Consider the following 21,374-nt stretch of genomic DNA (forward strand, 5'->3'; position numbering starts at 1 on the left):
CCCTTTAAGTGACACAGGCAGGGGTGTAGTGGGGTGGACACGTACTAGGCCCCCTCTTTTATTGCAACTACACCCCTGCTGACATCACTTCCAAGCAGGGTCTGTGTTCTATACCCTTTACAGGCAATGTAATATTTGGCAAAACTTTGGAGGATGCCATATAAGAAAGGGGCAAGGAAGGGGAGGGGGAATCAAGCTTGCTTCCCCAGGAATACAGAAGAATTTAGCAAGTCAAGGTCTAGAGATCAGTTAAGACACCCGGACTGAAAATTCCCCCCTTTTAGGATTTCTAAATCCAAAGTCCTTAAGATCAGGAAAACACAGCGAGAAGTCCTTCCAAAGTTTTGCCTGCCCAGCCGCCCCCATTGCGAGCAAGACCAACTTCTGGCAAGTTTGGGTGGAAAATATTTCAAATGCTTGGGTCTCAAGAATATTAAAGAAAGGGTATGTGGTGGAATTTGTGTCCTATCTTCCAGATAAAAATTTCTGCTTACAAGAATCCCAGGCAGTCCAAAAAAAGTAATTGTCTAAGTGCTTTTAGCAAAGAATTATGCAAGATACAGGCAATTGTTCCAGTTCCTTAGGAGTAGAGGTGCAGGTTTCTGTTCCCCAATATTTCCAGTGCTGATGGCAAGTGGAGACCAATGTTGGTCCTGAAGAGACTAAAATATATATATATATATATATATATATATATATATATATATATTTATATTCATTCAAAGAGCAAAACGTTTTTTTATAAACTAAAAAAAAAAAATCTATTTCCGCAGCATGTTGGCTTAGAGGTGGGTGCCCTGGCCTTTGCAGCGCTCAATCCCAGGTTCGAATCTTGGCCAGGACACTATCTGCATGGAATTTGCAGGTTCTCTGTGTTTGAGTGGGTCACTTTGGGGGACAGCTAATGACATGACTATGGACTTTGTACAGTATGTGTAATATGATGGTGTTTTATAAATACTGTGTAATATTAATAAAGTCAGGAGATTGAATGGTCTTAATAGACCTTGCTTTCATAGTACATTCAGGAACACTCATTCACAATTACTAAGATTTGCCCTGGAGGATCAAAATAATGAATTTTGATGTATCCAGTTTGGTCTGGCCACAGCTCTGAGGATTTTCTCCAAGATCATCCCATTATTTGTAACATTCTTAAAACTTCAGAAGTTCCATCAATATCACCAAAATGTTGCAAGGCTTCTTAATGCTTGTATTCAGATTGTTCTGGCTGCCCTGTGCAAATTTGGATAGGAGGTACTTGAGTATTTTTGAATGGCTTTTGATACTGGCAGGGTTTTCCTGCCCCAGTCCAAGTAATAACTGGTAGTTCAGGGCTAAGGAAAGCGCCAAAGCTAATCTTTTTGGGCAAGAAATGCAAGAGCATCATTGTTTTTATGGGCTCATTGGCATTTGCACCACATTCAGAATGCCTTTCTTTGCCAGGAGAATTGGTCATCGCTAAATCAACAGATTACCCTGCCCTGGTCCGTAAAACAGAATCTGAGGTAGTGGTTGAAACGCAAGAATCTCAGCAAGTATAGACTTCATATGCCGGTCTCCAGGGTTAGGGGGGAGTGCCATCTTCTAGGGGTCTTAAGCACTTTTTTTGTTTTGCATGGGCTGGGATACATTTGTGAGACCTGGCAGTAGATTACGCTCCAGGCCAGGAAAAATTCCTTGTAGATGGTCAACATTCAGGGATCTCCACAAAAGGTCCTTGATTCTTGTTATAGGAGTTTTTTTTAACCATGGGGTATTCCCCAGGTGAATCTGATGGCCACAGGATAGAATGCATGCGGTGTTCAGACAGTTCTGCTAGGAGGTGATGGCACAGGATGCCCTATCAATCCTGTGGAACTTCAAGATAGTGTATGAATTTCCTCAAACTAGGACTAAATAATGGTTCAAGTTTAAGAACTTTAAAAGGGTGGACAGCTTTTAGACGTATCCATAGTCCTGACTATACACTTATTTCCTGAAGTGCATGAAACTTAGACCGCACTCAGGGGCTTTTTTTTTTCCTAAACAGGTTTGCTGGAGCCTCTGTTCCTAATGAAGTCTTACTTTAAAGGGGCAGTTTCCTAGTAGTCCTCTAGTCAAGGGATAAAAATATTGGAAATCAGAGCTTTTGCTATTAATTTCTTTTTAACTCATTTTCCTGCTGTGTCTTCTATGCCCAAAAGTTTGGTTAGCTTTTTACATGCATCAGATGATTGCTTCTCTCATGATCTTCCTGCCAGACCATCCAAATCAGCTTCATCCTTTAATGTCACAAAAGTCTTCTTTCAATTAATGACCAATCCAGCTTTCACATAAAATTTGGTTTCTTAGATTGTACACCTTACAGATAACTTTTACTGAGACAAAGGGCTTCCTACTCCAGCTAAGGATACTGCACATCCCACACAATACATCTTAACATTGTCGGCATTCATATTGTCTCCCACTGTTCTCTGCAGAATGTGGGTATTGCTTCACTATTCTGGCACCCTTCATAGTAAAAGCCAGCAGGTATACTACAATAGAGCCAGTCAGATAATAACCATTACAGAATGAAAATGTTCCTTACAACATAGTAAATGCTTACTTATGTTGATATTACACACTGTTATAAGGTACCCATACCCTAAATCCATTGCCCGGTAACATTGACTGCTAAGTATGCATGGAGCCATTGCTTAAGTTAGTGAATCCTAAAGCTAACTGTCTGCTCACATTAACCAATACTCATTATGGAAGTGACAAAAATTGACATTAATATAGATAAGAAAGATATAGTTAAAGGATAACTCTGCCTCCTAAAAGGCAGACTACAAACCTCACTATCTGCTCAGCAATACTTTAATAGTTGTTTTATGGTCTGCAAAGACAATAATTGATTTTCCCTGAGTGAATGCCCGAGTTTTACCACCCAGTAATATTTCCTGCCCAAACCTGCCTATTATTGCGTCAGTCATCCTGAAGGGGGCAGGGGCCTGTAATAATGTCAAGCATGGGACAAGATTTCACGATTGATGGACCAATGATGTGATTTATTTCAGCCTTGTGAATTGGTTCAAGGAGTAAAAACCTTGGCTTGTGTGGTTCTGAGAAAGCAAGAATTAAAATGTGCTAAGTATAGAGCTTGACTGCTTCCTTTTCCCGTTCCTTTCCTAAGTACCCTTTACATTCTTACTTTCCTGTAAATCTTTAACTATCCAAATTTGTAAAGAAACCATTACTTTTTTTTAATAAGATTTTACTTGAAAAGGCACTCCAACCACATTTTTCCTAGAACTGGCCAAACCTGCTGCCAATCAGTGCGAGGAAAAGAAAATTCCCATCAAATTGTGTGATGAGTAGGATCAGTCTAAATGGCGAGTATGATGGGGGGGGGGAGTCACATATTCTCTTTTCTTGGTTTATTGAACCCTGAAGAGTCTTGCTCTGAGCACATCTGGGTTTAAAGCTGTCATCTGACAGCCAGCTACTGCTTTGTTTACAGCCAATCAATATGAAGGGTGTGGGGGAGGAAATCTCACTTAGTGCTCAGAAGGCAATGAAAACCTTGCAGAAGCTTTACCCTCCCCACTCTATTTCATGTTTACATTTATCAGTCAAGTCTGCAGCATCTTGTGGAACTGAACCAGGTGTCTTTGCAGCTTCTACAGTCCTCATAAAGAGTACTTCCCATGCCTGATGTACTATCAGAAGGGGCCTATCAGTCTCTATGTGATAAGGTAAAATGGGAGAGGGAAGAGAGTACATTCATGCATTTAGGACCTTAAGTATCTCACTACCCAACACATATTTGGTATGATAGAGTCTACTAGAATGAGAGATATAATTTTAGGGCCATTATATCGTTTTTTTTTAAATTGACAAACTTGTTCTTTTGGACTCCAGCGCACCTGCTGCTATTCTGTTCTTTACTACCAAGTGCATTACTTGGTATGATTTTCACAAAAAGGGTGTAGGTTGTGGTGGTGGGTTTTTTTTTTTTGTTAGCAGCTCAACTACTTCTGACCAGACTTCTCTTGTCCCCAGCCTGGTTTATGGCAGGTCTGAGCTGATGGTGCCCCTGGACAACCGATTCTGATAGTGACCACAATGGGTCCTTCATTGGCTACACAAAGCTGTGAGTATGCATACACACACCCAATGTGGCTTCTCTGGATACTGTAGTTTTTGACAGGAATATAGATTGATGCAGGTACAGATTTTTTTTTTAACTTTAGCAGGTTGTCTTTGCATATGCGTTCCTTATATACCGGTAGGATTGTCCCTGAAGTGTCAGATGTTTGGGCTTATGCTGCCTATATCTAAAATATAGCCGAAGACCAAACATCTGACACTCCAGGGACAATCCTGGATGAGGAGGATTGTCAGGGTATTAAAAACAAGAACAGTTAAAAGCATGTAAACCCTGACAAATCTATTTGTAGAATTTGGACCCGGGCTGATAATACTGCAGCATAAAATGGATTTTTTTTTTAAAACGCTATCTCTTACTTATACTCCCCACACATTTTAACAATGAGCTTTTTAAATGCCCAGTCCTTACAGCTACATTGAATGCTTTATTGTAACTGGTTATGATATCACAAACTTCTTGTGATGTAAAATCAAGTGAATTATACTCTACAGTTAAAGCAGATATGAGACAGTATAACATATACACCTCTTTTTAAAAAAAGAAACATGCACTTTTTTGAGTAGTTTCTTCGTGTTCTTGACAGAATGAATAGAAGTCCTCGTGTCTGTGTATAAGTGGCTAGCTTTCCCTGAAGGCTGATTGGTTGAAAGGATAGGAGGATCACCTCCCTCACACCTGTATTTATTCTATCTTTCCAAATGAATCAGAGCATTGTATCCATTTTCTTTTTATCTATACATTGTGTAGGTGGTTAGAGAGAAAACAATTCTAAATCCAAAATTTAAAAACAAGGTGATAAGGGTGCACTGTATACAAATGGAGGAACTTGTTTGGTAAGCTCAGAAAACCACAATCACAAAACATTAGCGAAATACAATTTGGTTTTAATAAGACATCACAGAACCTCATATTTAATAATTAAAAAGAAAATAAAAAGGTGCCGGTGCTGGCAAACAATGACAAGAAAAACACTAAAGTATTCATTTTCCACCATTTACGCATTATCAAAAATAGTTTGAACTCTTCTCACAAAGAAAAAAAATAAAATGAAAGGAAGGGTAGAGTGGGGGATTTATTACAGACCAGACAGTACATTACATCTTCCTATGGCTTTTGCCTTGACCTTCCCCTATGCACAGATATACATTAGAAATTATGTAGAGCCGTCTACCTGAACACATTCACAAACATGATACATAAAACAAGAGTGTGACCAAGAACTCATGGATCAGTCAAGAGGTTCTCTCATAAATTGGGTATATTCTCCTAAATCAAATGGAAAACTCACAGGGACCCAAATATTTATATGCTAGCCTGAGGCAAAAAAACAAAAGTTCTGCTGGCACATAACGGTGCAGAGTATAACTATGGTCGTGAATAGTTGCTCTGAACAAACAAGAGCATTATACTACGAAGCAGCCGGGGAAATGCTATCCAATTTAGACACAAGTACACAGCTTACTGAAACCCACAACGAGTTGCAAGTCAGAGAAAAAGACATGATCAAAGGAAATATAGAGAAGACTGTAATTGATTAATTGATTTTTGAGCTTTTCATTAGCCTTCAACTGAAATTTGCTACCAAATATTCATTTTCACCATCTAAAACTAATATAATCACGGTAGAAATGTATACAAATGACTGAATCATCAGCGGAAAGGAATATTCCGTTTCAATTTAATTTCTAAAAGACAAAATTCAGGCAAAGGTGCCTGATAATGTCCTATAGAGTTGTATTAATACATAATTATTCTACAATGGCAAAACTGACAGCCAAAAATGACCTTACAAAAAAGTACAAAATATTTCATCTGTATAGACTGATATTACTGATTATCAGTTAGAAAATAATTTAAATAGATATTCAATTTAAATATGAAGATTTCTTCAGATCACTGACTTGTGTCTAGATAGCATTCAAAAAGGTGTCACTACTTCACTAGAGTTGAAGGCGCAGGCCAGCAGGGACCATGGCGGGCCACTACGACACCTTTATAAGCAATTCCAAGCAAAGTAGGAAGATTCAGGGATTGATACTGCAGACAGGAATTACATTCGATACAGCAGGTTTTACCATCCATAGACCTAAGGAACCACAGTCAACTTTTTGTTACATAACTCATAAATGTGACTGCCTATTATATATAATGGGATGAAAAAATACTGCAAGAGCTGTAGTTGTGCAACCATCATACAATCACAGCTTGTTAGAACTAATTTAAATATTGAAATAAGCAGCTAAGGCCATACATGTAGCATCACAGGCTTAGCTGGCAGGGCCAGGAAAGCCAAGCTACTCTGAGAATTCTGAGATATAATACTAGCAGCAACATAACTAAAATGGAGCTACAGAAAACCTTGTTTTTTTTTTAAATACAATTTTGCATTTGCAAAAGGTGTTGTCCCTTCCCCAAATCCACCCAAAATATTTTCTTCCAATATAGCTTTACTATTATAGTATATATAAATATGCTTTAGGAGTATATAACACAAATGGACAAGTATCAAATGGCATAATAGCCCAATGTGGCTAAAGAGTTTTTAAAAGGGAAACACTTCTATTACCCACTTTGTCAAGGTTCAAGAATGGAAAAAAAATGTCAAGAGTAAATTTGGGGTATTATTGCTTATATAACCGGTGTTCATAATGTCAAAGTCTTCACTTTGCACACTTCAAACTAGCTTACACATGATAGTTTATTGGGCAATGTATAATAGTGTAATCCTGTAACTGTGAACATTCCATAGTGAACTGCAGACATCTAGGAGACCCCACCACATTACAAAAATATCATGTTTTTAGTAGGGCACAACAAATATTTCTGTACAGTTGTAAACGTAGTAATGATGACTGTTTACAAAAAAAAAAAAATTAGATTTCACTGCTCAGTTTACAATATATGTCACAAAGGTATATGCATCTCTACTACATCTGATAGCAGCAAATGCCATGCTCATCAAATAGTGCTCTTAGTGGACTATCAAAAGCTGCATGCCTGAGCTACTGACCATACAATGCTGAAAATACTGCATTCAAAATAATGAGACAGAAAAAGGACTCGCTGCAAATTTTAGATAGTAAGCCCTATTCTTCTCATAAGGTAGATCCGTTAGATTTCAAGTGAAGGATTATCTGCTGTTCTGGAGATTAGGGGCGATTCATTCTTTTACACTACCATTTTCATAAACAATGAACCATTTAGCTGAGGGTAGGCTCAAACACCCAGTTATATAAATTGCTTGCATACAGTTTGCAAACAAGGTTTCCACACATTCGTCGGTCCCTTGCCTATGGTATGCTAATTGGGTCACTGTATCTTCCAAACACCCGCAGAAAGCTTGACATAAAAAATTACAGAGACACCGCCTCATGGAACTTGGCATCCCTGAATATGTCCCAAGTATGGATTCTTACAGCACTGATCAGAAGATTTAAAAGATGAAAAATTCCAGTCGTTCCTTCCAAAAAATAGGAGTACATTTCCCAATCTCAAGCATAGAACAGATAAAATGCACAGTACAGGTATGACTCAATGGGGATTTGATTTTATTTTTTTCCATCAAAGCTAGGAGTTTCACTTTAAGTCAGGGGAAAGTATTTATGAGATACTCCAGGTCAACAGCCATACCAGTAAAAGGTAGAAATAAATAAATCAGAGGCTACCATTGCTGTTTATAGCTTCAATACTGTGGGACAAAATACACAGCAAATCAAACAAAGTTCTGCATATTGTTCTGGGTCAGATATTTCAAAGACAACCTGTCAACTTTTTGTTCATATAGAAAAACACATTGCAACCATTCCCACCATGTAAGTTTACCCAGCCATGTTCCTTCACCTCCACCCCACTAGGTAACCTTCTAGGTAAAGGAGAAAATGTGCATCTCTCAAATTCACCTCAGCATCAAAAAGTTCAACACTGGCCCCCAAGGTACTATGGTATTTTATGTAAGTTAACATTTCTTTATTGTGTATAGATGTGCACAATAAACTATTTCAGAAGTTCCTCAAAATAAACCAAGTTATGCTTATACAAGAGAGACCACCAGAGTAGTCAATTAGAACTCAAAGTACTTACCAACATTAAGTGGAGTTGTATGGTAACTGCCCACACAGATAATGGGAAGAATGCAGCTCCTTTCTCTAAGGTAAATGATTGCAAACCTTTCTAAGGGTATATTTCATACTACTGGCATGTATTAAGAGTTTAAGGGGAACTGTGGAAACCTGATTTAACATGTGTTCTACTATTGGAGGCACCTAGGACCCAACTTAACTGCCCTGACACACCAAACCTTCAGTCTGATCATAAATATAACAATTAATAATCATCAGACTCATTTTTCCCCAGTATATTGCAGCAGGTATTTTCTCAATGCACCGTGTGCCTTAAAGAAAAAATTAAAATAAAAAACACCAAATATGATGTGACCAATGAAAATATTCTGCTCTTTTACACCACGTTAGCATGTACACTTGCATTCAGTTTTTTTTTTCTAATTTCAAACAAAAATTTGGGGGTTATACCAATTTTAAAGGTTTTATACTTTGGACTACACCACTCAGATATGATCTCTGGCAAAAATTAAAAATGTGGGAAGCCATTTAGACATTTTATAGACTATGCAGCCTAGGACTGAAGCTGGAGCCCTTCTCAGACTTACTGCTTACTAAACAGAGGAGCTTACAAAGTGAACATCCTCTGCTTTTTTTTTGTAATCAAACTATATGATCTTAACTAAGGTGAATCTGTTCACTTTAAATGATCTATAGGGGGCAAGAGAAATCTATTTTCTAGCACAAGAATGGTTGACTGAAGGTAACACATATTCATCTTATCTACCAAGCTCAGTGAACAGTCACTTTGCTAGGTGAGCAAGGGGTTTTCTTTAGTTAACTTCACAGACTGACAAGAAAGCCTACTGAAAAGTATCAAACAACCTAGAGCCTAAAGTATCAAACAAATGTTTAATCTTCAATGAATACCTATTTTGTTTTAATCAAAACTGAAAGATATTTAGCTAGGTTTCAGACCATTGGTGTGGATTTTCCTTCATCAGATTCATAAGTTCAGTGTTCAACCCACAATTTTTTTAAAGCTGAATGGGATGAAATTGTAGGTGGGTGGCAGCCCCTGTATTGTGACCCCAGTCTTCGGTAACCATCCAAAAGCAGAAAGGTGGTTACTGAAAATTTCCGGGTGGTGCACCCAGCTAAATGGGGCTGGGGATAACATGGAAGTTATGGAACAAAGGTCTTTGATTCAGCAGTATTCAGTAGTGATAACCTCTATGGTTCTGAGTGGTGCTCCAGGCAGATGTCAGCTGCCAAGAAGGAATGTGAATCAAATCTTGAAACCCACAACTGGAACAATTCATTTTAAGGTTCCTTTTTATGTCTCTTTGAAGTACATATTCCATAATAGTGAAAAGTGCAGGAAATTTACTAAACCCTAATAGTATGGTTTAGATCTGTTTACCAATGCTAATACCTTCTTCAAAAAATGTAGCTCTTCAGTTAATATTTAGCAGGGGGGGGGGGCATCCTCTTTGCAAATCACAATCACTCTCTAAACCTCAAAACACAACTAAATGAACAGATATACAAATTGAAGTGATGTAAAATAAAACAGACTTTAGCATGCTTTCTTTGGAATGCTGCAGGTATATTACACAAATGGTTTTGACAGACTTATCCTTAACACCTGAAGACAAAAATACTAGTCAGGTGAAGCCTAAACACAAAAACTTTAATAACTCTGATAGCCCACCATTAACTTCTTGTTGACAGATTCGCAGCAAAATGAAGTCACCGTGCTGGGAACTAAGGAACAGCCACCAACAAGTTAATGTCCCGCAACAAAGCAATTAAATATTTTCCTGGCAGTTTATATCATTTTGAAATGTGCACTGTAGGATGTTTTTCTAACAAAAAGGACATGGAATTTGTATTTTGATTTCTTTAGAATGTAATTAGATTAGGTAGTCACCCTCACAAATATATTGGACAACATATAAAACAATGTAGGACAGGATACAAGAGGTTGTTGTGTGGTTGCTTTTTCTTGCCAAACATAATTTTCCATAAATCAGGTGCATCATAAATTTTAAATCATATCACCAACCCCTGTAATGAGAGTCAAGAAAACTGACAGACTTAAGGGTTACAAATTCTCTTACAACCAAAATTCCCCTCGTGCCATCCCCAGTGTCTCCCACCCACCCTACCCAGCCCAAAACACATTAACACATAACTTAGCAATGAACACACTTGATACAAGTGATCTATATGCAGAAGCTCCGGCAAGTTAACCAAACAGAACCTTAGCTGCCATAAAACTACAACCAACCATTCTCTTGCCCTCCAAAAAGCCAGAGAACAGCTGGCCCAATTAACAGTCAAATCTCAAGTCTATAGCTTCATCTAAGCTTTTGTCATCATGAGGACTGGCAGCTAAAAATGTTGCTACGGGAGATCCCGCAACATTAATGACACTTGCGCTTGTGCTGGCATTCCGCACTGCAATGCTTGTCACATTAATGCCCAAAGTAAGCCGGGTCTGCTCTAAAGCCTTTTCTGGCACTGCAAACGCCTCTAATTTCTTCTCTCCGTTTGCCATGTAAGAGTTTTGGCAGCCACGGCAAATACAGTCAAGACAAGCTTTGCGATTTGAGTAGCAAGGACAACGCTGACCTCGGCATGTTAGAACACTTGGATTCTGAGTAGCACGTCCACATTTACAACCTTTCTTCTCTGGTGGTTTCTTATACACAGTTTTTGTTGGGCTCCCAGGAATTAAATTATTGCTGGGGATCTTCTCTTTAACTTTCTCTTTTGTTTTTAGTAATGGCGGTTTGGTTTTCGGATGTGTTTTCTTATGCATGTGCTCTGGGTTTTTCTTTAGGGTCTTATTTGACAGAAGAATGGTCTTGTTGATTTTGGATGAGCTACCCCCATTTGGGACAGTGACTATTGGTTGCAAAAAGTTCCTGTTTTCCCGAGTCAGTAAAAAAGGTGTTTGAGTACCTAACGCTGGTCCAAGTATAATGCTGGAGATTGGAAGTGGCAGAACCTTTTCGCTATCGCTTTCTGAGCGTGAACGCTTACGGTTCGTTTTCACCATTTTTAGGGTTGCAGCTGTACAGGACACACCATGTGGTGGAACGTGACTGTCAGACAACAAAACAGTGTGTGTAAGAGGCTGAGGGCAGAGATCCAGAAATGTGCCGTTTGATACGGTAGTGTCCAAACCATGCTGTAGGTCACAATCAGGAACATCTGCACTGGAAACTGTCTCCAAGCTCTGAAGAACTTCCTCCACACTAAGTAACAATGGGTCTCCACTTTTCAGATCATCATTATAACTACATATATCAAGTCCAGCAGCACAAAGCTCACTAGTAGAAACTGGATCACACACAGTCTCCAAGCTTTCCGATAAATCTTCTGTTTTAATGTCAACAGATGTGCAACAAAGGTCAATTGGGCTGGGACTCTCAGGAGAGGGAATATTTACAGCAAGTTCAGTTTCAGATAATCCATTACAATTCGATAAACCATTAGTAACTGAGCATTTCATCTCTAGCTCTGGTGTATCTTGAGTGATGTGACAAACACTGGCTTCAGTTTCTGTGACCAGTTCTGAATTAGAAGGTAATGGGGAATGAGAAGGGCACAGTGGTGAGGGGGGCTCTGAGGGGTTAATATGGTCTTCTGGTGCAAGCTCTTCCACAGGTTCTTGGGGAAGAAATGCAGAAATATCTGCAGAGCACTCCAAAGTATTTAATAATTCTTGTGCCAGAGGGGTATGAGTGATATACTCACATAGTTTTTTATAGCAGCTCACCAGGATCCCCAACTGTTTGTTTTCCTCAAACTGATCATAGTCCTTACACCAGCTGCACGAGGGCTTCATCATCATCTTCTTTCCTTTGCACTGCTTGCAAACATAATGCTGGCAAGTAGAATTGATTGGAGCTATAGGATCTTCAAGCAAATTTCCTGAGAAAAAAAATAAAAATAAATGTTTTTAGACATTTTCTTTTGCTGGGTTTATTTTGATTTGGCAAAACAAGAATCAAGCGGTAAAACTAAACATTTCACCAAAAATGTATGGTATGCATTCAGCTCACACCAATGCAGAGCAAAATGCATTCCAATGAGAAAAAAAAAGTAATGATTCATAGCAATGTGCTTCAGATAAATAAAACAGGCCATCCATGCAAACGACAGGTACACTTCAATGGCAACCCCATCTCTGTTTAAACAAATTACAATTTGCCAATTAATACAAACAAAGCAACGGCAAAGGGGATTGTGTGTATTCTTTGCATAAAAACCTATGTGAATGTCATTTTATGGGATTTCAAGTCCCCAGTTTACTGTTGCAAATTTTCTATGCATGGGAAATAGGGATGACATCACACAGAAGCATGCAAGTATTATTTACATTCTTTATCCACTAACACATTTTACTTTTTTCAAAGGAAATTGGCAGATTCACTAAACAGCTGTGTCATACAAAAGTATATATTCAATTCTGAAGCATGATCAGCAATATAGCTGTAGTTGGTTGTTGAAATCCCACACCTAGGATATCACCACTTCCTGCATGTAGAGTCCCCCCAGTCTACAGGAAGGAAATAGGAAGAGGTGAGGAATAAGGCTTCACAGAGACCAAGTAAATGGTATTTAGCTCATCATGTTTCAAAGAACATACAATTACAGTTTATTTAAAAAAAAAAAATTTGAGATCAGGTACATTACAACAGGAAAAACATTTCAAAAATCTATTACATGGCTTTCTCCCTGCCGCTGGACTCTTCAGTAGAGTTTATCCACAAGCTGTCAGTGAATGGATGGCTGCACACACATTGTTGTGTCTGTGAATTCACTGGTGTATCAAGTCAGCAGCAATGACCTAGCTTTTCAGTCCTGTATCATAACAGACACTCCCACTAACTGTTGTATGGGAACAGGAAACTCGCCTCAAATACAGAACTGGACGTTAGGATTTTGCAATCAAACTTCTGATATACCGTAAAGTATAATATTATAGAGACAGTAATAATGTTTTTTAAAAATGTGCAGTCCTTTTAGATATGTTTTTAGCAATGGAGGGGAAGGACTTTCCTAAACAACTTTCACTACACTTTTTAGTTCCAATACATAGAAAAGCTACTGTACCACAGAAAACTAATGCTGGCCATGAGAAAAAGTTGAATGATCACAGCTCAGTGTTCAATCCTGAAATGTTTTTAAGCTGGGTGGCAGCCCCTCTATTATGGTCACTCTTCAGTAACCACCCAAAAACAGCCGAGTAGTAACTAAAAAGTGCCAGGTAGTGTGCCCGGCTAAAAGGGGCTGGGGAGAGACACACCAGCTTAACTACATATATGACAGCATAGCAATACACTGACTAGAGCCCCATGCAGACCCCTGCCCACATCTGAAGTGCCTGCAATGGGCACATGGGCCTGGTAACTAGACTATGAAGGAAGCCTTATCTAATTATTCATGTTTTTCTTCATGCACTAGGCAGACAGTGTTACCTTTGGAAGTTTTGGCGTCCATGCTTTAACAGGTCAGAGCTGTTTTGACAGCACAAGGAGGACTTGCACAATATGAGTCAGGTGGTTTTACTGTTTTGACGGATCAGTTTTACTAAAAGAGTATTCGGTGATAGAAATAGCTTACAGTATCTGGCACTGCATGTGTTCAGCTCCTATTTGAACTACTGCAATAAGGAAGTAACTTGTCATTGCCATATAATCTATCAGACATTATAAAATAGCATCAATAAAACTACTGGTCAGACCACATCTGGAACATGCAGTCCAGATTTGGGCACCAGTTCACAAAAAGAACATTGTGGAACTGGAGAGAGTGCAGACAGGGACAACTAAACGAATGGAAACATTAAACCAACAAACTGAAATCCTGGGCAGATAACAGGCTTTAGGCCGTTACAGGAACAGTTTTGATCCTGATAGCTGAACACTAGGAAAAAAGTAGATGGCTGTATACCACCAATTCCACCTTTTCCAGTTGTTAGACAGTTTGTCCTAAACCTGTAACTTTTGTTTTACAGCTTTGCCTCTACCCAGAAAAAATAAAAGCAACCAAAACATGAGTGTTAACTCAATACAGTTAAAATCAAAAAGAAAATATTCTAAAAAACTGGTCTTTTTAGGATTAAATCTAAGTAGCAGAAAAGTGAAAGGGTAGTAGTTATTATTACTACACAGTATTTATATAGCGCCAACATATTATGCAGTGCTGTACAAAGTCCATAGTCATGTCAGTAGTTATGCCTCAAAGGGGCTCACAATCTAATGTCCCCAACATAGACATATGTCATTAATACAGTCTAAGGTCAATTTCAGGGGGAAGCCAGTTAACCTAACTGCATATGTTTTGCAATGTGGGAGGAAACCGGACTACCCGGAGAACCCTGCAACCCCGAGATTTGAACCCAGGACCTAGCGCTGCAAAGGCAAGAGTGCTACCTCTGAGCCACTGTGCTGCCCGATATGTCACTAACATTGGTATGTGACAACCAGCATGTTCCTGAGCTTACCATTGAAAATGTAAGCATGTCATTCCATTATCACAGGATCTATAGAATTTACTACCAGGCTCTCAGGAGGATTTCAATAAACCTAAGAGGCCGTACACAGTCCCCATACTCACCGCAAACACAACAGGCCAAAGCCTGTCTGAAGAAAGGCAGCATCTTGCAGATCTCGGCTGAAGCTTGCGGGTCCCCAGAGTCGTAGTTCAGCACCAGTCGGCTTGCTGTGATGTACAGAGTGGTGGCATTCACTGGGTTCATTGCAGACTCCTTATACTGCAGGCTTCAGCATATAGAAAATCAATGTAAATGGGGTTATATATATTTTTTTACATATCCATCCAAAATTGTTTAAGGGAGGCTGCAGAATCCAACAAGCAAATGAATATCACCAGAATTAAAAACCAAATGCAACCTTCCTGATATCCAGAAGTGTTTGTCTTATTTCCAATATTATGATCAATAAAATGATCCAAGCACCCTCCCCCCCTCAGTCATGAAACAAGGGGTCCTGTTATGAATCCAGTTTATTTGGGAGGGGAGGTCTCCAGAGCTCACATGTCCCCTGCACCTTGTGCTAGGGGTAGAGAAAATGATGAAGAATCCTGGGGTCGGTAGGTGATGTCTAGGAGCCAGCAGGAAATATTAAGGCCCCAGGCAGGGAATATCCATAGAGATCAATGTACATCACACATCCCCTGGGTGCATTGGTTACCATGGATACGAGGAGCCTTATCCCCAGGTCATTGTCTCTGGGGGCCTTCAATGCCCCAAACACTGCCCAGTGATAGCACAGCGGGTCCTTCTCTTCATCACAAGGCTCATGGACGCTGCTTGTGGAGGAGTCCACAGCGAGAGAGATCCGGCGTAGAAGCCAAGGCCTCGGTCTCCCTTTGCTCCTGCGCCCCAGGGATGAGAAGCGGCCTATCCGACAGCAAAAGAAATCTAGGCCGCGGTCTGTTCAGGCCTAATTGTTCCGTCGCCCTGCCGCTTTCTCCGGCCTCTGCTGCTACTCCTACACCGCCCGGGTAACAGGAAGCGACTGCGGCCTTCACTTGTGTACAGCGCACGGTGCTCCCCGGCCTATCCGACGCGCGGACGAAAAGCTCTCGCCCAGGGAGTGACACGGCCCAGATACCGAAAGGAAAAGGGGGTGGTCTCGGGAGCGCCGGGGTCTCTTGTCGCCGGTAATATGTGTGAAGAGAGGGGGGGAGGGGTTGGTTTGGTTGCTGGTCTCTCGCGCACGCGCCTAGCCTCCCTCACTCGCTCCGGTGAGGCGCGCGACCAGTGGCGGGAAGTCGAAATAGACCACAGATCGCCGTGCGCGTGCACAAGGGCCGTCTACTGCGCATGCGCACTCCGAAACTCCTCACGAATGACAAGAAAGGGGAAGAGGGAAAAGGGCGTGGCAAGAAATGTTTGATGAAAAAAAGCTTGATCACGCGTGCGTAGAAAAGAGGAGCGGGGCGGAAACTGAGGGGGTATTGTTGTCTAGGAGGAGCTGAGGGGAGCGCATGCGTAGTTTTTAGGCAGTTTTGTTGCGTAGGCTGTGAAGATTATTATTCGCTTCAGAGTGTGAGGAGATGTAACAGGCCCAGGCTGAGGTCATGCTGCAGGGCCGGGCACACCTACCTTGTCCACCTACCTTGTCCATCCCAACGGGGGCTATGAAGCACTGCTGGAGGTGATGGTGGAATCACATGAGGTCAATAAATCCTGCTGCAATCTCTCACCTGTGCTCCTGCAAAGCTTTGCTGGTTCCTTTACAGCTCACTACAAATAGTCTCATGAAATGCCCATGTGTAGCGACATAGGTCTGATAGGTCAGTGAGTAAAGCACTGTGAAAACAAAATATTGAATGGCATTTCCACTGTCCATCAACACTTCGAGACTTTTCTCTTTTTTCCCACAGCAATTATAAATAACGGACCATAGCATCAACATATTACGTAGCGCTGTACATTAAATAGGGGTTGCAAATGGCAGGCGAAGATAGCGAGACAGGAGGAGAGGACCCTGCCCGAAGAGCTTACAATCCAGACCAGAGGTGTCAAACACAAATACACAGAGGGCCCAAATTATAAACTTAAAGTTGTGGGCCAACCTTGAAACGTATTTAAAGAAATTGAAGTTTTTCCTTCTCATTAGATATAAAACCTTTTCATATAGAAACAATGAGCGTTTGCTTCCCATGCAATCTGGAACAAGCTTATAATAAAAAAGGAAAACAAAAATAATTTCATTTAGGACAAAATCTTATGCCTCTTTCTCTATTTGTAGCCTTCTGAATTAAATTTCAATGGCAAACTTTTTGCACAGGCTAACAATAATAATAACAATGTTCTTCCATGAAAAGCCAACCATTCAAGTCAATGCCTTGGAGTAGCAAGGAAAACAGCTGAGGGTGGAGTGCTGGAAATGCCAGACGCGGCCAATGTGGAGCTAAATCTTATGAGTGTCCCGCCGCTGAAACCCCCTTTGTATTGAAATAGCACCGCTACCAAAATTCCCAGCATTATTTGCGTCTATAAAACAGTCCAATGCTGGGCCAAGCATAGGCAGAGAGGCCGCTGGTCTATATATGCGAGTGATGCTGGGAATTGTAGTAGCGGCGCTATTTCAATGCAGCGGCGTGCCAGATGCCGTTCGTATTTAGGATTCCTTAAGGGGGCAAAAAAAGGACGTTGGGGGCCAGATTTGGTCCCCGGGCCAGAGTTTGACACCCCTGATCTAGGAGGTGGGGGAAGTATGTAGTGGCAGGAAGTAGTGAGGGATCAAGAGACAGAAGACGATGGGTAGGCAAGTTTGAAAAGATGAGTTTTGAGTGCTTCTTTAACCTCCCTAGCAGTATTCCCTTGTGTGACTCGGGGTTAATTTTCAGTGCCAAAAGCGGTAACCCAAAGCACACTTAGGGTGGAAATGGCAGGGATTTTTAAAGTCCTACCTGGTTCCCACGTTCCAGTGGCGTCCTTCAGCGGTGCCCGCGGCGTCCTCCAGCAATGCCTGGCATCTGCTTCCCCGATGTGTGAACTTAGGGGACGCAAGGCCAGGGGACACAGATACCAGCCGGGCATCTGCTCGCAAGCCTTTGGCTGGTAGGCAGGAAATTTAAATTAATGAGTATTTTTAAATGTACTGCTTTTACATTTAAAAATACTTATTATTTAGACCGCCAGGGAGGTTATATAAGCAGAAAATAGGAGTGAGCCAAATAGGACGAGGAAGATGATTTCAGAGAGTTGGGGCAGCTCCAGGAAAGTCTTGTATCCGTGCGTGTAATGAGGTTATGAGTGAGGAAGTCATTAGTAGGTCATTGGAGGAGTGAAGAGAGCGGCTAGGGGAGTATTTTTCTATCAGGTCAGAAAAGTAAGGACAAGATCTGTGAAGGGATTTAAAGGCAAAGCACAGGAGCTTGAATTTGATTCTAAGGTGAAATGGAAGCCAATGAAGAGAACTACGAAGAGATGCAGCAGAAGAGGAGCGGAGGGAAGGATGAATGAGTCTGGCTGCAACATTCATAAAAGATTATAGAGCAGAGAGTCAGGTTAGTGGAGGAGGAGGTTACAGTAGTCCAGACGAGAGATTTAATCGTCAGCAATCAATGCTAACCTTGCACTGCCCTGGTACCTCCTTTCTATTTGATATCCTAATGGAACCACTCACCTTGCTCTTCTCTTACCACACCTAAGTTCTCTGGGAACTAACCCAAATGAGAGTGGAGAAAATGCAGCTTGGGGCTAATTGAACAACCCAGTTCTTCTAATTTTGTCAACATATTTCAATGATGTTCTCAAAGTTTGAGTCCATATGGATATTTGGGTATTTGGTGACCACTTTCTGGAAGCCAAGCTAGTTTTTCTTTCTCTTTAATTTTTGTCTCAAAATGTGCATCTTTTATACGTTCACGGATGTCAGGAGTTACAAATACTTCCTATTTGTCTTATTGGAGTACTCTAAGAATCAAAGTAAAATAAGAAAAATCCAGTGGTAATGAAAGTGCATCTGTGATTCAAGTTTTTGGGTCCTATGTGCTAAGAAAATTTCAAACAACCAAGCTTTACCTCCATCAATGCTAGGGGACCCATCTTCCTTACTTTTACACCAAATATGTTGCTAGATATTTGACTTAATAAACACCATTTTTCCACTTTTCAATAATTGTGATCCTTTAAAAACTTTTCTAGGACATTTTGAAGTCCAGCAGTCTGCAGTCAAATACACTATTCAGTTTTCACCCAGGTAAAAGTGGTAAAAGTTTCTAGTGGACGGATAGGACTGCTTGACTCTGATCAGGAGATATTTGAAAAATACCAGTGCTTATCGAGCAATGTTTGAAGATGATGTGTCCCATGTATTATCATTTCCTGACAGTCAACACTTCCCCATCCCCAGAGACTGGAAACAGTAATGTAATTGGTTAAAGTGGACTGAAATTAAATTAAAACATTACATAAAAGGTGAACAACCCTTTTACAACCCTTTGTAAAAATTACCTTCCTTTTTGGGGAGGGGGTTTAAAAAAAAAGAGTAAAGTCAGACATCCCAGGAGGCTCCTGGCTGCTCCGTCATGTGCAGAAGGAGCTTTTTTCCTTAATGGGAACAATCTCTATCTCTATGTGCAAAAATGTTATTTTTCAAAAAAAATGTTTTATGGCTGCCTTTTTAGTACACAGAGTAGAAGCATTTTGCAGTGCTAGGTCCCAGGTTCAAATCTCAGCCAGGACACTATCTGCATGGAGTTTGCAAGTTCCCCCTAGGTTTGCGTGGGTTTCATTCGGGTACTCGGGTTTCCTCCCAAATTCCAAAAACATGCAGTTAGGTTAATTGGCTTCTCTCCCTATAATTGCCCTTAAGCTACGTACACACTTCCAATTATTATCGTTGGTAAACGAACGACGAACGATCCTGCATGATATCTGCGAACGATCGTATAGCACCGATCCTGTACATACAGATAACGCATGATCGTTCGTAGATATTGTACACACAATAGATGCGATCGTTTGAACGATACAGGAAGTTACGTGCACCACAGGAACGTTCGTTCATCACGCATGCTCAGACCATGGACGATCAATGAACGATCGTACACACGAACGATGGTCAACGATCGTCGTCCAATCCGATCCGCTGGTCCGGTCGTTCATTTCCAACGACTTTCCTCGTTCGTCGGCGTCGTTGGTTACTTTTTTTACGAACGATTTTTGCCCAATCGATCGTTCGTCGTTCGTTCGTTGTTCATTTTGAACGATAAAAATTGGAAGTGTGTACGCAGCTTTAGTCTGTATTAAAGACAATTGGCTATGGTAGGGACATTAGATTGTGAGCTCCTATGAGGGATAGCAAATGACATGGCTAAGGACTTTGTACAGTGTTGTGTGATATGTAGGCACTATAAAAATACTGTCTAAAAATAAATGCATTTAAGGAACAAATAATAATATTAAAAAAACACATATCACTAATGACACGGAAAATATTAATTTACAAAACAGGTAAACAAAGCAAAACTTACTAAAAATAGATAGGCGCAAAAATAGTGGAGGAGTAAAACTATGCAATGCAATGGAGGTCATGTACAAAGATAACCCTCATCTATTTGGGATATAAAAGTTGTCAAAAGGAGAGTTTAATGTTGATACGGATGAGCAGAAGAGGGATGGTGGGTAGGGAAAAGGCAGAGGTAAAAGACAGGGTAAGGAAAAAACAAAAGAGGGAAGGAAGGGAGAAAGAAAAAGCATTCCTCTTGATGACACAGGACTTGCCTGTAGCAGGAATGGTGAGACTTTTTTGATTTTTCCTAGGAGTTATTCCTTTTAGCAAGTCAAATACAAAAACATGGAATAGTGAACACATGCGTTGTGGATGTACAGGTGGATTTGTGTAACCTGTCTGGTCTGTGCCCTTGTGATCATCTTGTGTCTTCCTTCCCACACTAGGTCAGGGTGGGAGTGACCTGATAAGAAGAAAGTTATGGCTAATATGCCCGATGGGTCATGGGAAAGAAAGTGGCTGGTATTATACAAAATATTCTCATACTAACAATTGCAAGTTTTTTTCATATTATAATGTAACAAGGAGGTTTGGTCAAAATGAGTTAGCAATGGTCATGTAACGATAGCAATAACGATCCAGATATCATAGAGTTGAGTGCTGACGCTGACATTTTCTGGATACGGGTAAAGAAATGCCAGCTTCTCCCTGCCTGACTCTTCCCAGTTAGATGATAGGAAGATGGGCGCTCCCTGGGGTAAACCAAGTTCCGTGATCTTGCTGATATAACTGCTGCTGTTTTGGACCATTGTATGCATCCAATAAGGATAAGTACTAACTTTTAATTAAGCAATCCCAGAGTGTTTTGAGTCATTCTTTAACCCTTCCTGACACTTGTAGTCCCACAAATACTCTCACCTTGTTATGTCCCCTAGCTCTAAATTTGGATTCAATGGGCCTGATTTATTAACTCTGCCAGCGGTAACCCCGATTGTGACTCGGGGTAGAAAAAAAGATGCTGGAAGCGGTAACCCCGCGTCACACCCAGGGTAGGAAAACCTACAGGAAATAATAGTAAATCGCGTCTTACCTGATCTGCCTGTGTCCTGCTGCGTCCTTCGCATCTTCTTTCTTCCTCCGGCCTGCGTCTTCTGCACCCGATAAGGC

At 40.6% G+C, this 21,374-nt stretch overlaps 1 protein-coding gene across 1 annotated transcript; it reads right to left on the reverse strand.

Moving 5' to 3' along the window:
• Positions 1-5,001: 5,001 nt before the first annotated feature.
• Positions 5,002-16,032, reverse strand: MSL2 (MSL complex subunit 2). The gene is made up of 2 exons (XM_072407611.1): positions 14,833-16,032; positions 5,002-12,141 (listed from the first exon to the last, which is right to left on the reverse strand). The coding sequence occupies exons 1-2, from the start codon at positions 14,972-14,974 to the stop codon at positions 10,532-10,534; spliced, it is 1,752 nt and encodes a 583-aa protein (XP_072263712.1). The 5' UTR covers positions 14,975-16,032; the 3' UTR covers positions 5,002-10,531.
• Between the last annotated feature and the right edge of the window lie 5,342 nt (positions 16,033-21,374).

Source organism: Pyxicephalus adspersus, chromosome 4, assembly GCF_032062135.1.
Source record: "Pyxicephalus adspersus chromosome 4, UCB_Pads_2.0, whole genome shotgun sequence".
Classification (NCBI taxonomy): Eukaryota; Metazoa; Chordata; class Amphibia; order Anura; family Pyxicephalidae; genus Pyxicephalus; species Pyxicephalus adspersus.